This window comes from Macaca thibetana, chromosome 7 (genome assembly GCF_024542745.1).
Source record: "Macaca thibetana thibetana isolate TM-01 chromosome 7, ASM2454274v1, whole genome shotgun sequence".
NCBI classification, from domain to species: Eukaryota; Metazoa; Chordata; class Mammalia; order Primates; family Cercopithecidae; genus Macaca; species Macaca thibetana.
The window spans coordinates 117,328,476-117,349,775 of NC_065584.1; the positions used below are offsets into that span (position 1 = coordinate 117,328,476).

At 40.0% G+C, this 21,300-nt stretch overlaps 1 protein-coding gene across 1 annotated transcript in view; it reads right to left on the minus strand.

Moving 5' to 3' along the window:
- Positions 1 to 21,300, minus strand: part of FMN1 (formin 1) — a 385,063-nt gene that overhangs the window by 140,345 nt on the left and 223,418 nt on the right. Inside the window, 3 exon segments of the mRNA XM_050799309.1 lie at positions 779 to 867; positions 2,743 to 2,804; positions 18,865 to 18,952. Coding sequence (XP_050655266.1) covers positions 779 to 867; positions 2,743 to 2,804; positions 18,865 to 18,952 — 239 coding nt within the window.

A 21,300-nucleotide genomic window follows, 5' to 3' on the forward strand; every position in this document is an offset into this window, starting at 1 on the left:
CCTCAACTCTAGGTTGAGAGGGTTGGCCTGAACTGGACAAAAAAATTCAAGGTAGCAACAGGCAAAAGAGGCCCCTGTGTCCTCTGAACCCATTTTACAGTCTCACAGAGTCCCAGGCCGTGGAAAGCTGGGCAGGGGCGTGGGGTTGCAGAGCCCCAGGAACTTATCTGTGGCTTCGAGACCCTAAGAGTCACCCAGTTGCACCCCAGAGTTCTGGGTCTTCAAAGCCTATGGAACGGCATCGCAAACAACAAAGCACGCAGCTATAGACAGTGACTGGAGAGAAGAGTACAGAGTGAGGGTGAGAAAAAGCCATATTTCGGCAGAGCAGGTGAAGAAGTTTGGGGAAAAGCTGGCACATTCAGGCTGCATTTACTGGATATGACCTTTAGGAAAATAAATTTGAATTCTGTGACTCTGAGATCATCTTCATAGCTACATCAGCAGAACCTTAAACAGAACAATGCCTTCTTCCTTCCTCAGTTACCCTTTTGGTCAAAATGTTTAGTCTAGGAGGAATTAGCAAGTTGTTAGAACAAGAAAGGGGAGTCTCGTGGGGTGGGGGAGGGGGTGAGACACACTGTCCAACAGCACAAATCTCAGCGCTGCTTTTCCCGGCGGCAGGGTCATCCTGCTGCACGCAATAGGTCACAGGAATGACGGTGTTGTGATTTAGCTGGCTGCACAGTTGAGATTTGCTTATTCTGAGCTGGGAGACAAGAAGACAGAAATTGCAGTTCTCCTTTTGGCCTAACAGAAAAGTGTTAAGTATCCTTACTGCTCAGGTTTATCCAGCAGCTTCAGTTCTTCTTCTTTGGATGTCTCATAATACTTTCTTATTTTAACCAGCTCATCCTCTTGGGCTCTCTGTAGCAAAACAGAAAACAAAACCAAAAAAATGGGCAGTGAGACTCTGGCTATGGCAGTGGGTCTCAACGTGTGGTTCCTAGACCAGCAGCATCAACAACATCACCTGTCACTTGTTAGAAATGCAAATTATTGGCCCATCCTAGACACAAGAACTGGGGGTGTGGGTGGGGGCAGGGGGGGTGCAAACCCACTGGGTGATTCTGATGCATGCTCAAGTTTCAGATTCAATGCAAATAGTCCTAACAAGTGCATGCAGCTGGACACAGAAGTACGGCTACTTGAGTTCTACTTTTGAATCCCCTGTCTCTTCCCCTGTAAGGAGGCTGGAGGAAAATCGTTCTTAGACTTTGCTTCCTTACCCTTAGAACAGCCCCCAATTACATGAACTCGCGGCTCTTTCATTTCTAGTCACCATCGTCCCTTTTTCCAAATTTCGTGGCGTCCGTACCACTTATTCTGGCATTTAGTCACCTACTTTCTCAATTTATCCAACTATGTCAGCCGTATGCAGCTTATCTCTGCTGAGAGCTAACAAGTGGCAACCACGTGTACAGTCCTGAGCTCATGGTAACAACACGAAGCATCTGGAAGGTACTGCCTTTGACAAATTCCTCTAACTTGAACCACTACATCCTCAATTTACAGATTATTCCACTGAGGCTTGCACTAAGTAACCGTCAAAGAGCCTCGGATGTGGAAATCCCTCTTTCTGCCACTATACCTTGCTGACCTCTAAGTATTCAAGTGCATAATTAGCTCCCAATGGCCTGGTGTTTGTGTACTTTCTGGTTTATTAACGAAAGCTTTACTAATGGAAACGTGAGAAGTTCCCACCCACTTGTAGAGTAAGTAGCTCCTGATACATATAAAAGATGTGAAAATGAGCAAGGAATTGGTGATGCCACCAGGCCTAGACTATTAGACTATGGAAATCTTCCGTAAGAAACTTAAGGTCCCAGGGGACATAAATATGAAACGAATCATCTTTTGAACTGAGTGACCACAGCATACTACAGAGCCCTAGACAGCTTCCTGGGAAATACCATTACTTAAGAGAATGTGGTTCAATCTATGTTTTTGTAGCCTAACAGTCAGTGAACCAAAACAATGAACAGCCACGGGAACTCTGACTCTCCTGTGTTGTCTTCTCAAGTGAACCTGACAATTCTGCTGGTTATGTCCACTTAAAACCCAAATCAAAAGACCTTATATGTGTACAGTCCTGTTGACTTTCAAAACACATTGCTACTGCTACATATATTAAATCCTCATTTGATTTAAAAAAAAAAATTGAAAGCCTACTATAATCCCTGCTGTACTGAAGATCACAACGGGATTAAGGAGTTTAAGTAACTAGCCCAAGGTCACTTGGCAGGCGATGGTAGACACAGCCGGACCTCACACCTAAGACTGTCTCGCTCTAAATCCAAAACACATACCCACCATTCTACACACCTTCCCACATTCAGTATCATCAGCTCACCTGGACTAACAGCAATCCATCAAGCTGGTGTTAGCAGTCCCCATTCCTCAGAAGTAGACACCGGTGCACACTATCATTTCAGTAGGCAGCTTACCTTCATTCACTTGGCCGGCAAGTGACAGGACTGGGTTCCAGGGCACATAGGTGGTGTCCACCTTAGATGCCCTGCCTTGCGAGTATGCAATGAGATCTGCTAGTCCAGATACCACAGTGGGAGTTAGGAATCCAGTGCTCCTCACATCCACTCCCATTCAAGCCTGTGTTTCTATGCCTTAATCTCTTCCAGGCTATGTCAAAACCCTTATTACCAAAGAATGTGAACGGTGCAGTCATTTCTCGGGTGGAAGATAAATATGGAAACGCTAGCTCTGTAAGTCTTTGACACTCACGTTTTCATATAAGGCTGCCAGGGTCTCCAGATCAACCACGGAGTCATCCACATTGAAAATGGCTGCCGAGCACCCAAAAAGAAAAGAGGATAAGGGATTTGATTAGGTCCCCTGCACCAACGTTTACTCCACATCCAGCTTCCAAGCAATTAATAGGGTATTGCACTTTCTTACACAAGCTGTGCCTCTCAGCTTGTTTCTGCTCCCCTTCCTCTCGCACCAGGGGTCTCAAATGAAAGAAACCAAAATGGTTCCTATCATTGGCCTGAGTCTTGGCTCTGCCTTGTTTAATTCCTCAGGCTCTGAGTCCTTTCTGCAGTTTAATTTAGGCTCCACAGGAGAAGTGTTTGTGCTTTAAAACTAAATCAGTTTGTAGGTTTCAAGCACAATTTTAAATCTTTCTTCCCGATGGTAATTGAAGAGATTTAGTACCTAATGCACCAGAACTGACTCCTGCCCATTACCAGAAAGAAAGAAAGAGAAAAAAGACAATGTTGGCAAATTAAATGAATTCAGGCATGTGATTTCAGGCACCTTTCCGTGGCCACTGCCAACATCTTGTTTGGATTAAAAAGACAAGAAAAAGCAATAATTGCATCAATAGCAAATTAAGATTATGGAAACCTCCCATGAGCCAGTCTTCAGGCAGGCTCTCATTCCCATGGTTTTATTAGGATTCTACTTGTTCTGTATTATTTAAGATTAATTTAGTCGTTAACTAATATGCTTATGATTTCATCTAGAGAGGTACCTTCCCATAGATACTGCGATGCAAAAATTGAGACTTAAAATCCCTAATGGATTTGGCTACCAAAGTGTTTGAAATAAGCAGGTCCACATCTTTAAATAATTATTCAAAACTAATAGGGTTTGTTCCCTCAACCCTACCTCCCTTCCCTCACTTTACATTGTGAAATTAACCAGCAGGCTAATAAATTTTCTCCGTGGCAGGCTAATTAATTTTATTAAACCAACCAGTGATACTTAGAATGCCTTAAAATTTTGCTTGTCAACTATTATTCTGTTCATTTGCATTACACCGTGGTTTTTGGAAAGGTGGGGATCAAGGTAAGGGGCAGGTTGTTTCTGAGGTATTTTGCTTCTTCTGTGGTTTAGAATCACATGAACCCTTTCATACAATTTTAACGAAGCTAATTAAGTGAGCTAAGATCATGGAACCTCACAGAACACCAAGAAATGCACTTAAAATTCCTTTGCAGGCCACCTTCTCAAACTTAGGGGTTAATCAGCAAGCTATTCCTAAGGGTTAATCAGCAAGCTATTCCTAAGTACGTGGAACAGAGAGAAAAGAGGAGGTTAACATGCTAGAGACAAACTAAGCCACCTCAGATTCCACGAAGACAAAGGAATGTCACTTATCCACCAACGCCAATCTGAAACCACCAAAGAAAAATGCAGTTTAAGGTCAGAAAGAAAGGATTTGCCCTCTCAAGACTGTTATTTTGTGTGTGGAGATAATATAAATCCACTAATTTGTCAGACAGAACATGCATTTTTAAATGAATAATGCTTTGAAGATCAAAACAGACAGAAACAATGTCTACTTTATGTAAATCTCAGTATTCTCTTACAAAAATCAACCAACATGAGTGTATAAGAAAAGGTCAAATTCTAAACAATAATCTATCAAAAATGTTTACATGTTAACTAATCACGCATCCGGGGTAACTATATATTACAAGCTTAGATATAATCAGATAATCTTAACTAATGAGAAAGAGAATGACCTGTGAGTTTCTTTTCCTAGTAAAAAATATCCAGTTTTTAAAAGTTAATCAGTCTGGGGCCCAGGTACACAGTTCCTCAGATTATATCGTCAGCTGTGCCCCTTCCAGTGTGTTCACAGCAGAAAAATAACAGCCAGAGAGGCTGGGACTGAGAACCACCATGGGTTCTGAAGACATGGATTCATTCATTCCCCCATCCAGTCCTTGAATAAATATTTGTTGAATATGTACAGTTCTAAAATACTGTGGATTTTTAAGTTAGAAGTGCAAAGTACTTCATCTCACGAAATTTATATCCTAGACTGGGGACAGAAAATAAACAAGTAAATACATAATTTCAGATAATTTACTATGAAGAAAGTAAAACAGAGAAATGTACAACATTAGACAGGAGGATCAACAAAGGCTTCTTTGGGAGGTGACATTTAAGGGAAGACCTGCAGAGGTCAGTTTTGGGGCTATCTTGGAGAATAACGTCCCAGGGAGAGGTAACTGCAAAGACAAGTTTCTTTTTCTAAAGGAGCACATTCAAGGTACAGAAAAAAAAAATCAAGGTGACTATCATGGATAGAGCAAAATTTACTCATTGTGTGATCCTGATGTGTTAAATTTTCTGAGCTTCATTGTATCTACAAAACAGCTCTAATACCACTTACTGAAAATATTAAGTGAGGTAAGACGTATGCTTAGCATAGCATGTAGAACATGGTATATGCCCAAAATGGTATGTATGAGCTATTACTATCATGATTTCAAATATATACATTGTAAATGTGTTTTAATGCTTGTTAATGCCTCATCCCCTTTAACATCTGGAAAGAGTTAAGAGAAAGAAAACCACAACTACTGAGTGATTTGTGCTGTAAATGCAACTTTCCAGAATTCTTAGGTGTTTCTGATCGCAGTTACTGTGAAACCCTTGCAGTCCTTTAAAACCCCACTCAAGACCCAACTTCAGAAAGCATTATTAACAGGAAAGGTCTATGACACAGAACTCTAATTACAAAAATAACAGATCAAGTGTCTTAAGGGAAATGCCAGGTACCTCCGAGTCTGTATTATCATATTTTTATCTCTAATTTCAATCTTTCTCATCAATCTATCCTTTACTGTACCAAGGTTATTTTTTAAAAACATGGATTTCAAAATTTTACTGTGATGCTTAAAATACCTCCAATATCTTCCTTTAAACACTCAGCGAAGTCCCAACTCCTTGGCCTGGCTGTTAAGCTCATTCCCTGCCTGGCCTCAATTACACTTTCAGTCTCATCTCCTACCATGTTCTCCACGCACCTTGGGTTCCAGTCACACTGTGTCATTCCCCATTCCTGAATATGCCATGGCTTCCTCCCTTTCTTCATCTCTCCAAGGCACAGAGGTCAAAGCCCCGGAAGGACATCCCTTGACCCTCAGATCATTAGGTCCTCAGTCTTTTCCTCTGCCATGGCACCTCTGTCATATTTTACATAAGGTGAAGATGGTATACTTTAAGAATCTGTATGATGGTATGTTGCATAACAGTTTCCTTCCCCCACGAGACTGTGAAAGCCCTGCAGTCAGCAGTTGATTTCTTATGCATCTTGATAACTGTCTCCCAGCGTGGTACCAGGGGTGCAGCAGGTAGAACGTAAATGTTTGTGGGTATGATTATACCACAGGACTCCTGAAGAGTGAGTCCTTCTGCTGATGGGAGGAAAAGCTTCTTGACAAAGAGAACATGTGGTCTTAAAAAGAAACCAGAGAGCCTCTAAAGGCACACAGCCTTATAAGGCACGTATCTGGATTATGGTTGGTTGCTTCTTCGCAATTTGACCCTGTCCAAAAATCAAGGTTTGTCCAGCAGTTACGTAATTGTGCCCCCAACTCATACACTCGGTGTAGATTACACGGCTTGCCTGAATATTCCCTAATAAAAATAATTAACTTCAAAAATGAGTGTTCTCTTTATTAGGGAATGAATAAGGAAAATACCTTTCCTTATTCAAGAAAGTCTGAAATAGCTGTATCCCCTTAGGAAGAAAGGTTATGAGTAAAAGTTCAACTGTTACATTGCTTTAGGTAGACACTTAAAACACTCATCTATTAATCACCAACAATTAAGCTAAATTCATCCATGCAATGACAATCTGTAAATATGCAATGAGTGCCAGTGAACGTAAACTGGAAGGATATAAGACATTCCAGCTAGAAGAAGCAGATAATAGACCGGCTCACAAAATGTTTAGGCAATGGCAGGTAGTTCAATTTTGGTTTGAAGAATTAATTAAAGTGACTGGAAAGACACACTCCAAACATTGTTTGGGGTAAAACCTTGTAGAATTTTGAACGCCATGATGAACCTGTAAAACACTTGTTATACAGGAGTGCGCTGCTGAGCAGTTATGAATAGAGGAGTAAGTTGGACAAAATTACATTACACACACAAAAAGTCAAAATTTGAAAAGACTAGTTTAGAATCTATTGTAGTGGGCAAGAGGTAGCAAAACCCTGAACAGTGTGGACAGAAAGGACAGGGCAAAAAAGAAACACACTACAGAACACTGTTAGAGTGACATTTCTAAATACAACTAATTTAATCTCCCTAAGTTCTAGGCTCAGTATCAGTCTCTTGATATTGCTAATTCCACCTCTGAATTTTAGCTCTGGGGACTGAGGAAAGTAGAGTCTAAAACCACTCTGAGGCTTTGAGCCTAGGTTTAGGGGAAGAGCTTTGTACCATCCCCCCGGAAATAGGCAGGGGAGTCTAAGAGATGAGCATGACCACTGATCTGCCCCCGCGGGGAACTGGGAAAGGAATGCAGTAGAGAGAAAAGGACAGGTAAAAGAAGAAGTAGATAAAGAGATGAATTTAGGGCCAATGCCAAGTATTCCACTGAAGTTTCTCTCTTCCAAGGAAGGATCTTAAAAATACAATTTAAAAAGTAAAGCAAAATTCAGAGGTAGAATTAGCAATGTCAAGAGATTGATACTGAGCCTAGAACTTAGGGAGATTAAATTAGTTGTATTATTTCTAGTAAGAATAATATTGGCCTGGGAAGGTTGGGGTATCAGCCAGAAGTCTAAAAATTAAAAAGGCCTACCAAGTCCTAGGATGTCTAAGAGAACTGCCTTACATGTACATAATCCCATGTCTTAGTCACCAAATAAATACAGTTTAGCTTCCTAGAGAGCCAGAATCCACACTTGATAATTCTATTCTCAAAATACTGGAACGATGCATTAGAGAATCAATGAATGCCCTCTGATCAAGTCATTCTTGCAAGCACTTACCATTAAACTGATTAGCCATTACATAAGCCCAATTAATTAGTTAACTAATTAATTAGTAATCATAATGATCACAGTGTGGAAAGAAGTCAGTATTCAACTAAACTATTTCTGGCGTCACCTAGGATCAGATCGCTCCCTCCATTTTATACTTTAAAAACACTTTCTGTCTGTCTCTTCCACGCATGTGTGCACACAGGCACACCTCTCATAAACTGAATAAACAAGTACAAGCCTATGTAATTTGACAGCAAGCCTCAAAGCTCGGATACAGTAATTCCAAGTAATCCCAGCTTTTGTTCCCATCTGTATAGGTCTCATTATACCAACACTCCTGCAGATGGTGTCAGAAAGGTGAAGTGTCAAGTCCACAAAGGGGAGACCCCAACAGCTCATTGCTACTGCAATATCAATCATTGTTGGTGGTTTTTACTTTTATCTCCTTCCCTCCTTAGTTGTCCCACTCACACTGTCAGTTCAGTTAGAATATTTCACCTACACCTCACAATATGTCAAAAGGAAGTAGGCACACGCTGTGAAAAGCTGGTAATTTTATTGGGTTCCTTTACATTTAAAAATCTGTTACTTGGTCAAGTCTGGTTCCTGGGCTTCTTTTTTGCAGGGAAATTGAGGCAAACATTTTTATGTGATCCTCTGGTGCCTGCTCTGTACCACAAGAATTATATACACAAGGATCATTAGAGTAGTGTTTCGCCCATTAAGATATAATAACCGTCAGCAGGGACAAAAAGCAGATCCGTATCACAAATTCAAACTAACAGGCACACATAAAAACTACGTGCCTGCTTTGTAGGCACATGCACAGGGTCAGGGTCTTACACAAGAGGAAAATTCCCTCTCCGGGTAAGAGATGGCTTTTCACGAGACCAGGGTTATGCAGAAAGAACATGCAGGATTCTCTCAGCTCTCCGGCCATTTCTCAACCCTGAACACTTCTATCTCCAAGTGTACCATATCCAAATAAACAGAACGTGCTTGCTATTCGAAGGGCTTCTAATTAGTAAAAAGATGGGCAGAGTTATTTAAGGGAGCTGTTCTTTTTGACTGAAGGAGCACCTTTGAGCAAGAAGCGTGGGACATGATGGTGAGAGAGGCATACCTTACGTAGTCTGTTGAGATGAGCCAAAGTGAATCTGGTCATCTGAAGTGTGGGAGATGCCATAGGCAGGTATGGTTGGATTAGCTCACCAGGTTTTGGCTGATGGTGGTTTTGAGAATGATTTGTACGTAGCCCATTTTATTCCTCTTTTTATTTCCTTAAGTGACTGACTTAAGCCTCTTGCACAAAGTGGGTATGTAGTAATGTTTTGCAAATGGACTAGATATAGTCTAGTCCAGGCCACGAAAGCAAAGCTTGATAGGGTTATTTGACTCTATTAGTAGAAATTATTTTGTTTACAATGTTAACTCTCGAACAGCCACCATAAAACTTAGCTGCTTTGCCCAAAATACTGATATTTTTCAGAACTCGATAAAAATTCCATCAGTAAGAGAAAGAGAACAAAGCAGGGAAAGACATATAAAAGGACTTGGTTTTTTGAAACTCTCATGCCACCTATATCCCACAAAACTCTGACAAACCTACTGCCTGACCTCTACAAAGGAAACGAGAACATGGGGTTCACGGGAAGAGGCAGTAGTAGAATGTGAGAGTTGAGGAAAAGGAAGGCAGAAACATCTTCCCACAGTTTTCCCTCCCAACAATGAGGTCATTCCTGAGAGCAAAGACCAAGTCTATGAAAAAAACTTCAAGAAGTGGGAAGAAGGGGAGCCCGCAGAGAGGGGTGTGGAGCGTGGAAGGACCACTCAGAGGCTAGGCCAGGGGACTGGACGCGTCTGCTCCTGCTGAAGAGCTCCGTAACAAGCCTCTTCGAAACAGTCACAGTTCTCCTATAACCTAGACCTTGCGCTTCTCCTACTGGACACTAGGTTCCATCCCCAATAAGCACCAGGCACACCTGTGCAAACCCAGATATGCACAAATCCTCACTCTATGCAAGAATCCAAATGAGATGCTTACGGGCACCAATTAAGTAGCAGCTTAAAAGAATCTCTGTCCACTCCACCAGAGGGTGAGGACAGCAGGCAGACTTTACTGGGGATTAATACTTAATAAATGATAGAATTTATTGGCAGCTTTCTCTGTACCAGGCATTGTTCTAAGTGTTTTGTATTTAATCATATGAGATGGGTGCGTTTGTTGTTTCTAGTTTTACAGATGATGAAACTAAGGCACAAAGTCACACTGCTTGGTTTCCCAAGCTCAATTCTACTCACCCCAACTATCCTCCAAGGCAGTGGTAATTTACTGAACCAAGACTGTACTTCCTTCATCTTTCATAGATGTCAAGCTACAAATAATCATTCCACCTAAAATCCTTACCACTTAAAAAAAATTTTCAGTGAATTAACCAATGAAGAACAAACTACCCAAAGAAGGCTACAAAGAAATCCTGGTCTCTAAATGGCATCACGTGCTTTTTATGTTAATCAGCAATCCCAGAGTGGGAACCACATACGGCCCACGTTATGAAAATTTCAAGGGCAGGCGTGGTGGCTCATGCCTGTAATCCCAGCACTTTGGGAGGCCGAGGTGGGTGGATCACAAGGTCAGGAGATCGAGACCGTCCTGGCTAACACGGTGAAACCCTGCCTCTACTAAAAATACAAAAAATTAGCCGGGTGTAGTGGCGGGCGCCTGTAGTTCCAGCTACTAGGGAGGCTGAGGCAGGAGAATGGCGTGAACCCAGGAGGCGGAGCCTGTATTGAGCCAAGATCGTGCCACTGCACTCCAGCTTGGGCGATAGAGCGAGACTCTGTCTCAAAAAAATAAAATAAAATAAAATAAAATTTCATTTACTTAGTATATACATTCATAGTTCCACCATTATTTAATTCATGCTAATACGTAGTTCACTTCTAAATGCTATTTTGACATATGCAATAAAATGATTAAGCTTTAATCTTTGTTACAAACTATTTGCAGTTCTTCAAAAATAATATTGCAGCTAAGTCACAGCAGACAGAATTTCTTAAAAAAAAAAAAAAAGAAACCTGGAACTTGAAAATACCTTATCTTAAATAAAAAGAAAATAAAATCTCTAGTAACATAAAGTCTAATTTTCTTGAATATATAGCAATAATTGTAATTTTACACTGCATGCCAAAATTGACTAAAAAGGAAAACTAAGGCACACAGCACATGAAGAAACACAAACAAAAGTTGCATCCAAACAGATAAAAAAAAGAGAGAGAGAATATAGTATAGTTTATAATCTTATCTAAATTGCTAAATGCCTGTTACTGTGTCATGTTAACCTGGGCTCTGATGGAGTAAGAGACAAGTATAAAACACACCGTGAACAGGAGCTGCCTGGGAGGTGGAAGAAATGGACAATCGCAAAAGGGATACTTATCTAATCTATTACAAAACTTCAAAATCACTCAATCTCGTAAAGCAAAAATCCCACTTCTCGCCTAAGTCCAGGCATGTACTATGCCTGAAGTTGCCCAAGGTCTCCTTTTATAGGTACAATTAAAATTGTCCATGGTTCAAACCTCAAAGAAGGGCATAGAGCATACAATTCACAAAACTTCCCCTTCTATATCCCCTCTATTCTCCAGAGGGCAGTGGAATGAGAAACAGTTTGGGCTAAGCTGCTTCTGTTTGTCCATTAGTTCTGGTTCTTTTAAGCCAAAATTACATTCCAGGCAGATTGGATGGTCTCAGCCAGTTGCCTGAAGGTAAAGTACAAAGAAATGCCACGCTCTGCTTTCTGGACTCAGCTCTGCGAGTGAAGGAATGCAGAATGGTTTAGAAAGGGTAGGTGGGAGCCCCACTGCTTAGGTGTTTTAGACGCAGCGGGAGTGAGGAAAAGGTGAAAAATGAAAGGAAAATATTAGAGTGACTACTTATATTTACCTAACATTTAAAAAAATTTAGCTCTACCTATATTTAATAAGTTAATTGAAACTGCCCATTTATTTAGTCTGTATGTCAGCAGGTCAGAATCACATGGCACTTTTGGTGGATAAACTCTTTCAGACATGGCATCCTCACTTGTTCCTTTGCTTTCAACATATTGTGATGGGGGGGGGGTATTAAATGAAGTTTTCTTATTCTAAAATCTGGTTTTAACTACACTTCACAAAATAAACAAGTTGGCTTCAAAAGCCTCCTGCGGTGAAACCCCAGATTTAAGATAATCCGTCAACAATAGGAAAACGGCAGAGCAGACACTTTGGTTGCTAGTACAAACTCTTCATCAGTTATGGAAGCAGGTAAAAACGAGGATAGCCAAATGACATCTGCCAAGAAATTGATCCCCATAAATAGAATTTATCACTAAGGCTACTGAAAATGTGGGTTTAACTTCACTATTGTTAATAATGAGACTCACTGTAATTGCATCTTGAGCCTTGAGATATCAGGCTCATGAGAACCCAAAGCCATCAAAATTAGCAAGACATTTAAAAATATTACTAATCTTATTTTAATTCATATTTTTGCATATACTTTATAACACACCTATTAGTTCTGTCATACACTTATATATTTTAGAAAATAGACCTTGAGAAGCATGCACTAAAACTTTTTACTGTTAGATGTGCATGATAAAAAAAATTCTGAAGACTAAAAGCCTTTTGAGCAGATGCTCTTCTAGGCTAGACTGAGACTGTTCCTCAGGAAAGTCCTAGATAAGCTATGTTGGATTTCTGATGCCTTGTCAAATTCATTATGTTTTAGACAACTTGCATAAACTCTGACAAAGATTTCTGGCAATTATTAAGGCAAAAGGGAACAAGGTCCAGCGGGCATTCTCAGACCTGGGTTTTAGCCTGAGCACATAACTGACATCCCTTTTGTACATTTTGAACTGAGATTCCCAAACAGAAAGAAAGCCAGTGTTGCAGCTGATCTCTCAAACTGACGTTCTGAACTAGTAAGAACTAAATAAAGAATGTTTTATCTTGACGTTATTTAAATATTATAAATATGAATTCTGAGTGTATGGGAAATTCCAAATGAATGCCAGAGGTTTCTGGCATCTAGTCTGTTGCAATGCGTATAAACGTTTATATCAAGAATAGTCAACAGCAATTTTCTATCTCCCCTGGGATAAGAATAAGAGGAACTCACTAACGTGGAATGAAAACACTAATTTGCAATCATGCAGGCAGTCACTGTGACCAAGGATGCCAAATGCTTTTCAATATAAGTCATCCTATCTAGCAGATGGAAAAGCAGCAGGAAGTAAGTAAATCACTTATTGAGAGTCTCTCCTGGACCAAATGCAAGTGCTTTTGGTATTATGGTGACCCTCCTGAAACCTTCTTCCTCTACAACCAAGGCTTTTCCTTTAGTGATTCACTGTTTTCCACTTCAGCTGGCATATGGATTTGGCTTTCTTCTACAAGATAGCAAACACTATCTTGGGTAGAAACAAATGGATAAAGGTTACTTTTGGGAGTATGTTATGTCTAACCTAGCCCTATCCACTTACCACTAGCACAAAGGTAGATTTTTAGGTGCTCACTGAACACTTTAGCTGAGATGTTTCCAGTCTTCCACACTCAAATCATCCAAAACAGAATTTACCTTTATGCTCCAAGCCCTGCTTTTACACCTGTGTTTTCAGTTTCTGGTTTGGGGCACCATTATACACATTCCTGCTGAAGCCAGAAACCCAAGGTACAGCCAAATGTCTTCTCTATTACTCCTTGCATCTGATGTGAGCAACTGTAGCAATTTTCTCTCCAAATATCCCTCCTACATGGTCTCTTCTCTACATTTCTACAGACATAGCTTCAGTTCTGACCTTTGTCATTTATCACCTGAACAAATACAATCCCTTCTAAAGGACTTCTCCACCTTCAGTCCTATTGTTGTTTATTCACTCAACAGGCACTTCACGATCGTCACCTGGGTGCCAGACACAGGTGCAAGGTGCTAGGGGTACCTCAGTGAGCAGTCTCCTTCTTGGAGCTTATATTCTGGTGGTAGATGTAAATAAAAACATAAGTAGATGAACAAATAAAATATTAGTTGCTGTGAAGGAAATAAGAGTATTAAATTAGGATGACCCGTATTAGGGTGGGAGGACCTAGGAAAGCTCTCCTAGGAGGTGACATTTAGGCTGAAACCTAAAGAAAAACACCTTGCTACATAGAGAGTGGGATGGAAACGTGTTTCAAACAGAGGGAACGTGCAGTGCTGTTCATTCAAAATGTGTTGTGCAATGAACGACAAAGGGTAAGAAAAGTACTTGGCCTCTTTAAGAAATCAAAGAATACCACTGTAGCTGGCGAGAGTGCAGTGAGATGAGATGCAGGTGGGACAAAGTGAAGTAAGAGATCTGTGTTTTGGCCAAGCATGCCAAGCATTAGAGGCCAGTCTTCTACTGTTGCATTCAAAATCAGATCACAACAAGGCCCTTCTTAGGTTTCTTGTCCCCATTACTGATGCAATAATACAAACATTTCTTGTGATGCTATTCAGGCATCTTCCTGGTGTGGATGCTGCTTGTGTTTCTGGTCTTCTATCCTAAAACAACCCACATTCATATATACAATCTATAGACTCCAGCTGTGTCTCTCTCTCTTTTTTTTTTTTTTTTGAGATGGAGTCCTGCTTTGTCGCCCAGGCTGGAGTACAGTGGCGTGATCTTGGCAACCTCCACCTCCCAGGCTCAAGCAATTCTCCCACCTCAGCTTCCCAAGTAGCTGGGATTACAGGCTCGCGCCACCATGCCTGGCTAATTTTTGTATTTTGTAGAGATGGGGTTTTGCCATGTTGGCCAGGCTGGTCTCGAACTCCTGGGCTCAAGCAATCCACCCGCCTTGGCCTCCCGAAGTCAGGGATTACATATGTCTGTTTTTCACAGGTTGTGTTTCATGCTCTTTCCTCAACTGGAAAAGCTCCATCTCTGTGTGATGACCACTATTTCATCCTCTCAGACTTCATCTTAACTTTTACAGGAAGAGTCAAGATCCTGCTCTGTTACTTCATAGCCAATTCTACTGTAGTGTTGGGCTGCTTTACATCTCTCCCACCATCCCGGGTGTGTCTGAGGATGTCAGAGTCTGATCTTATGTGCTGTTGTAGTCACGACACCTGATATGGAGCTGGCACTCAATACAGTTTTATGGAAGAAAAGAAGGCAGGCAAGCAGGCAGTGTTGTCCAAATGCACTGGAATAGAATACACGGCATTCTGATCCTATCTAGTTTAAGTCTGTATTTTTAAAAAATTCAATTAAATTCAATGAACACTTGAATATACGACTTTTATGTGTGACACATTAGCCCAGTTGCTTGCAAACAATGCTTAATCATCACAGAAATTCTCGGCAAAGAAATGCATAAAGGAATGAACACTAGCCCTGCTCCTTGCTACCTGTCAGATGTTAAGATATAGGCCAGCAAAACTCCTCTTCCCGAATGGAGAGTGTAGGCTGTGCTAGGGAGAGCACATAGAAGTGCTCCTCTTACAAAAGAAGAAAAGAAGATTGCTCTTAAAGAGCCAAACCAGTAAAAGCCAGATGATCTATTTGTGGGAGATATTGCAGACTGAAACACACAAAACTGTTATCAAGGTGACAAAGTTGCAATCTCAGAAAAATTGAAATGTCATTGCCATTTAGAACCTTGGAATGCCTGAAGCAATCCAGAATGCCTGTAAGTACTTCTATTCCCATCAACTGAATGGTTCATTTTTCTGAGAATCATGTACTGTATTTTGTCTCTAAATCTGTTAATGCCTGTTTCTTTGCATTCAAGAAAATATTTACTGTGTGCTTATTATGCATATGCTGAAATAGTGATGAAAATGACATTTTAATGGGGAAAATGGCATGTAGAGACAAATGATGTGGAGAAAATGATGAACAAATGTGACTCAATTATTTTTTGTCGTAAGAATGCTCTCCTCTAAGTGAATATACTGGCTTTCTGGTTTATACATCAGCTTCTTGTGAGTTTGGAAAGTACGAGTTAAGGCCTCTGGGCTTAGTGCGTGGCTAAAGATGAATATATGACCACAGGGCTGAAGAACACCCTCTTAATTGTGGTCATTCACCAGGACTGATCTGCTGTGAGACCTTGCCTGGCGGCCAGCTGGCCTCCTCCAATCACATCTCACCATAGCCCCTCTCACATTAAAATAAACCTTTTAGGCCAACATCAGCACAGGGAGTCCTTTCACCAGGATGACAACACAAGGCCAAGTACATTCCACACACACATTCAGAATGAAATATAACTGATACAGCCTGGGCTCCTAATGACCTTCAGATGCCAGTGTCAGTCAGTGACTCCAAAAGAAAACTAACCTCCAGTTATAGCACCATATTCATCTGGAATGCATTACTAAACGAAGAGATGGAATGGAGATGATATTTTAGAACTCAGAAGTCAACTTTGTGGTAGATCACAGAGGTGCTTGAAGAAGGAAAAAGAACAATAAAGTTCCCACAAGGCCTAGAAGTCTGTGATGCTACAGTCAACATTTCCGATGCTGAAATGAAAGTTCACTTATGCTTCGCAGAAGCATGTTCTTATCTAGAGTATCACATTGGAAAAGGTCTGGATCCACAAATATCTTTTTCAACTCCCAACAAACATTCAATCTAATAAGGCTAGAATGCCATGGAAAGTTTACAGTCCTGAGCTGGTAACTGGACTGTCACATGACTGGAATGACTTCTGTCCATGTGGAAATCTGACACACTGCAGCAGGACATGCCTAAAACAAATGGAATATAGTCTAAGGTTATATGGACGTTGTGAAAACTCACATGCACGGCGTTACACATCATGGTGACGAAATCAAGCACACTCGAGTTTCACCAGGCTCATGGAAACCACTGTCAAGACAAGACCCTTTCGTGATACCTAAAGAATCCCTATCTAACTTCAATAACTGCCTCAAAAAAGTCAGTCCTTTGCCGAAAGACTATAAAATCCCCTGAAGACATTTGTTTTTGTTTTTCCTTTTTTTCCCTCGCTCTAACATCACATTCTTCTGATGTGAATTGATCAGAAACTCAATTCTTTTGGAAGATCTCACTTTAGATTCTTCTAAAGTCCCTGAAGAATCCCATTCTCATTTCAGTGACAGGCCTTTTTAGCCACCCTCTGCCAAACTCACTTTATCTGAGGTTTAATATTCACACTTACGTATTCAGCTCTGTTAATGAACTTAAATATTAAATAGCTGACTTGAATGCTCTGTGACTATCATTTAAGATGTTTTAGTTTTTTGTGGAATTATCAGTTTTTACAATGTAGTAAAATTTTAAGTCCCTAACAAAGCTCTCTTGAACGGAAAAGTAGCAGGTGATGTGAAAGTAACTTAAGTGTCTTGCAGGTCAGGACCTGTGGGTATTCTGCTGAGCAGCAAAGTCAAACGACTAAACAACATGAACTGAAACCTAAAGGGCAGTGTGGTTTCAGATGTTTTCACTGTGAAACTCATACTAAATTCTACTGAAACCGTCTAAGAGATTGTAATTATCATTCAGAAAATATAAGTGAAATGTCAATATAAAGATTTACATTTGCCAGGTGCGGTGGCTCACGCCTGTAATCCCGACACTTTGGGATGCCGAGGCGGGTGGATCACCTGAGGTCAGGAGTTCGAGACCAGCCTGACCAACATGGAGAAACTCCGTCTCTACTTAAAAAATTAGCTGTACGTTGTGGTGCACGTCTGTAATCCCAGCTACTTGGGAGGCTGAGGCAGGAGAATTGTTTGAACCCGGGAGGCGGAGGTTGTGGTGAGCCGAGATCACGCCATTGCACTCCAGCCTGGGCAACAAGAGCGAAACTCCGTATCAAAAAAAAATCCCCCCCACCCCCCAAAAAACCCCAAAAGATTTACATCTAATTAATTACTGAGAAAGAAGAGTATTGTTTTCATGCGAGACACAGATTTCGAAAAGGTATGATGTGTTCTGGTCTACTTTTCTAGATACCAATAAAAATATATACACACAAAATCTCTTCTCTTTAAATGTCTTTTATCTAAAAATTGAGCCAAAGATAACCAAATAGAAATAATAACATTTTGAAAACGAAAGCATTAAGAAACAATGATTAACCAAATGAAGGAAAGTGTTTCTCCCTAGAAGTATTCCAGCTAATAAAGAAGAAATGATGGAATTAGTACATCATTTTTTTGAAAACTTCTAATGAAATAATGAATCTGGGCAAATATCATAAGTGCTCACTAACATCACAGATAACTAAATATTATGTACTTCTTGAGAGAAAATGTAATAGCATCTATGATGCATTCTTCCACTCAGATTAAGTCTCTAGATCAGACAGTTTACAGAAAACACGGGACAGGGGAACACGATAAATAAAAGCATGGCAACATGATCAGCAAAATATAAAATGTGGGAAAGTCTACAAGAGGACTGACCTGGTTTCTTCAACAAATAAATTACAAAGGGGAAAAAATGGAGGGTAGAAACTTCTGGATTAAAATAAACTTGAGAGACACATCAAAGGCAACGCATGGAATTTGTTTGGATCCTCATTTAACTATAAATGAATGGATGAATTAATAAGTATACAAACAACAGGGAAATTAGAACTACCTATGTGATGATACCGAGAAACTGTGATTAATGTTTTTAAAGGAAGGATAATGGCACTGGATGGAGTATTGTTTGGAAAAGTATCCTTGGGCCAGGCGCAGTGGCTCACGCCTGTAATCTCAGCACTTTGGGAGGCCAAGGTGGGCAGATTGCTTGAGCCCAAGAGTTTGAGACCAGCCTGGGCAACATGGCAAAACCCCATCTGTAAAACAAATAATAAAGTACCCTTATCTTTTAGCAATAGTGCTAACATTTTTAACAGATGACTTATAAAGCATCTGAAATTTGCTTCACAATAACCTATCTGGTGAGAGGAGACTGTTTTCAGATAAAACAAGAGTGAGTTGATGGTTCTGTAGCTGACTATTGGGTATATGGGATTCATTAGGGCATTCTAATTTTGTATGTGTTTGACATTCTTCAGAATGAAATGTTTTTTAAAAAATGGAAAAAGTAAAACAAAAGTGATAGAAAAGACTTACCCTGTTGGATATCCTTCATTTCTAAATGTAAACTAGATATCAAGATTCCCACAGTTTGAGATCGTTTTCCATCCAATAATTTGATGATCTAAAATTAGAAAAAAAAAAAAAAAAAAAATACAAGCTCAAATGACCATACAGTCTTTCAGAAGGCACACCAAAAACATTAAGAGTTTTTAGATACACTGATTGATGAAACAAATTGATGCTGCATGTACTTTTTTAAAAATAATAATTGGAAAGTAACTTATCCACAATTATAGACATCTTACATAATGGAAGACATTTTACAAAATAAACACACAAAATTCCATCAGCCTAATACAAACACTAAATCTTTATATCTTACTCTGATCATTTTACTCAAGTACTAAGTTATACCAGCATCAAGATGTATACAATGTCCTATCCAACTTTTTCACTTATCATTGGAATATTTTCATGTTGCTACTGGTGAAAACACTTCATAGCCTCCAATCTTTTTAGTAATGTCATCTTCTGAGTGATTTAGAGGAAAAAGCATGAACATCTGAGTCAGTCACCAGCCATACGGCCTTGGTAAAGTGACACACTCTCTATGAAATGATTTCCTCATCATGAAGGACTGACTGTATTTAGTCTATACTTTTATTTTGAGACAAGGTCTAGCTCTGTTACCTAGGCTGGAGTGCAGTGGCGTGATCAGAGTTTGCCTTAGCCTTGACCTCCTGGGTTTCAGTGATCCTCCTGTCTCAGCCTTCAGAGTAGCTGGGATCACAGGCAGGCACCACCACACTCGGCTAATTTTTAAATTTTTTTATAGAGACAGGGTCTCTATAAAACATTCTCTATATAACATTCGCCTTAGAGAGAAAGATTCTTGGGGCAGAGAGAATTTTAGGAGTTTTAAAGAGAAATAGAGAGGGTATTCAGTATTTTTTAATACGAAAACAAACGCAAAAAAAAAAAAGGCAATTAGGCATATAAAATATCTTCCTTAAAAAATGCAATTTCTGGCTTTTTCTTAGAGAACCCAAATTTAAAGTCAAATGATTTTTTCATCCGATAAAAAAATTAAGAAAAGTCAATTTAGCTTTAAATAACTATTCAGCCATGCACCCATTCAAAAAATATTTACTGTGCATGTTACGTTGTATTGCTTTGTATTCTGGGGATACGGAGGTGACTGAGACAGATCAAGTCCTAAGAAGTTCGCTGTAAAGAGTCAAAAAGGCAAATAAAAGCATCACCTAAACTAACTGGAGTGCAAATTCAAAAAGAGAAACGTTTTGGGAATTGACTAGACTAATTCTTAAGTGTCCAGGATGGTGACTGATACAACCACAACCATGGCATGCACATCAATGACAAGGACACAGGAACAGGATCAAATTCATGACAAGATCAGCTGGGTTGAAAAAGTTTCTTCAAATGAACATGCACCAAGCTATCCAGTTAGGGCTCCGAAAACTACCAGTAATATTCCGCCTACAAGAATAATGTACAAATGCACGTTTCTCTGTTAGCTAATTAAAAGCAAGCAGGAGAGAGATCACGAGAGAGTAAAAGAGCAAGAAAGATATTGATTCTGTCTGTCCCTGAGTAAAATGAGGTAAATCTACCCCCCACCCCATTACACAACCAGGCTGAACTGTGGAAAGGATGTTATCACCATAAGTCATGCTTGGAATTCTGTCGAATGACTCGGCACAACCAGGTATTTGGTGAGTGTTACCTTTACTGGGACTAATGCCTTAAGAGGTTTTTGTTTGTTTGGAAATCTGATGCTGATTTCCTAAAAAAGGGCTGGGGGGCAGCTAAGCAGTGGTGAGGTTGGAGCATTTGTATTCTCTTCCCTACCTGTACCAAATTCTCTGTCTACTTTTGAGTAGATTTTGAAAAATATCCGTCTATGTTTCCATGTAGCCACTCTTGTGAAAAACTACCAGGTTTCTCAAAACCAACTAAAATGGTAAGGACACAATGGGCACAGAATGATATGTCCTAAATCCTCTCAGTCTTTTCCTCTTTATTCTTCCATGGCTTTGAAGGCTTAACACCAATTTCTCTTTATTTTTATGAAAAGTGCACAATATGAAATGTACCCTGTTAACAAAATTTTAAATAAGCACAATGTTGTACCGCAGATTTCTAGAATTTTTTCACCTTGTATAACTGAAATTTTATACCCACAGAATAGCAAATTTCCAATTCGCCGTTGTTCCAGCCCCTGGAAACCATCATTCTACTTTCCGTTCCTTTGAGTTTGACCACCATGGATACTGCATATAAGTGGAATCACGCGGCATTTATCTTTTTGTGACTGTTTTCGCTTAGCATAATGTCCTTAGACCAATTTGTGTTGTAGCAAATGGCAAGATTTCCTTTTGTGTGTGTGTGTGGTCAAGTAATATTCCGTTGTATGTACATACCACATTTTCTTTATCCATTCACCCA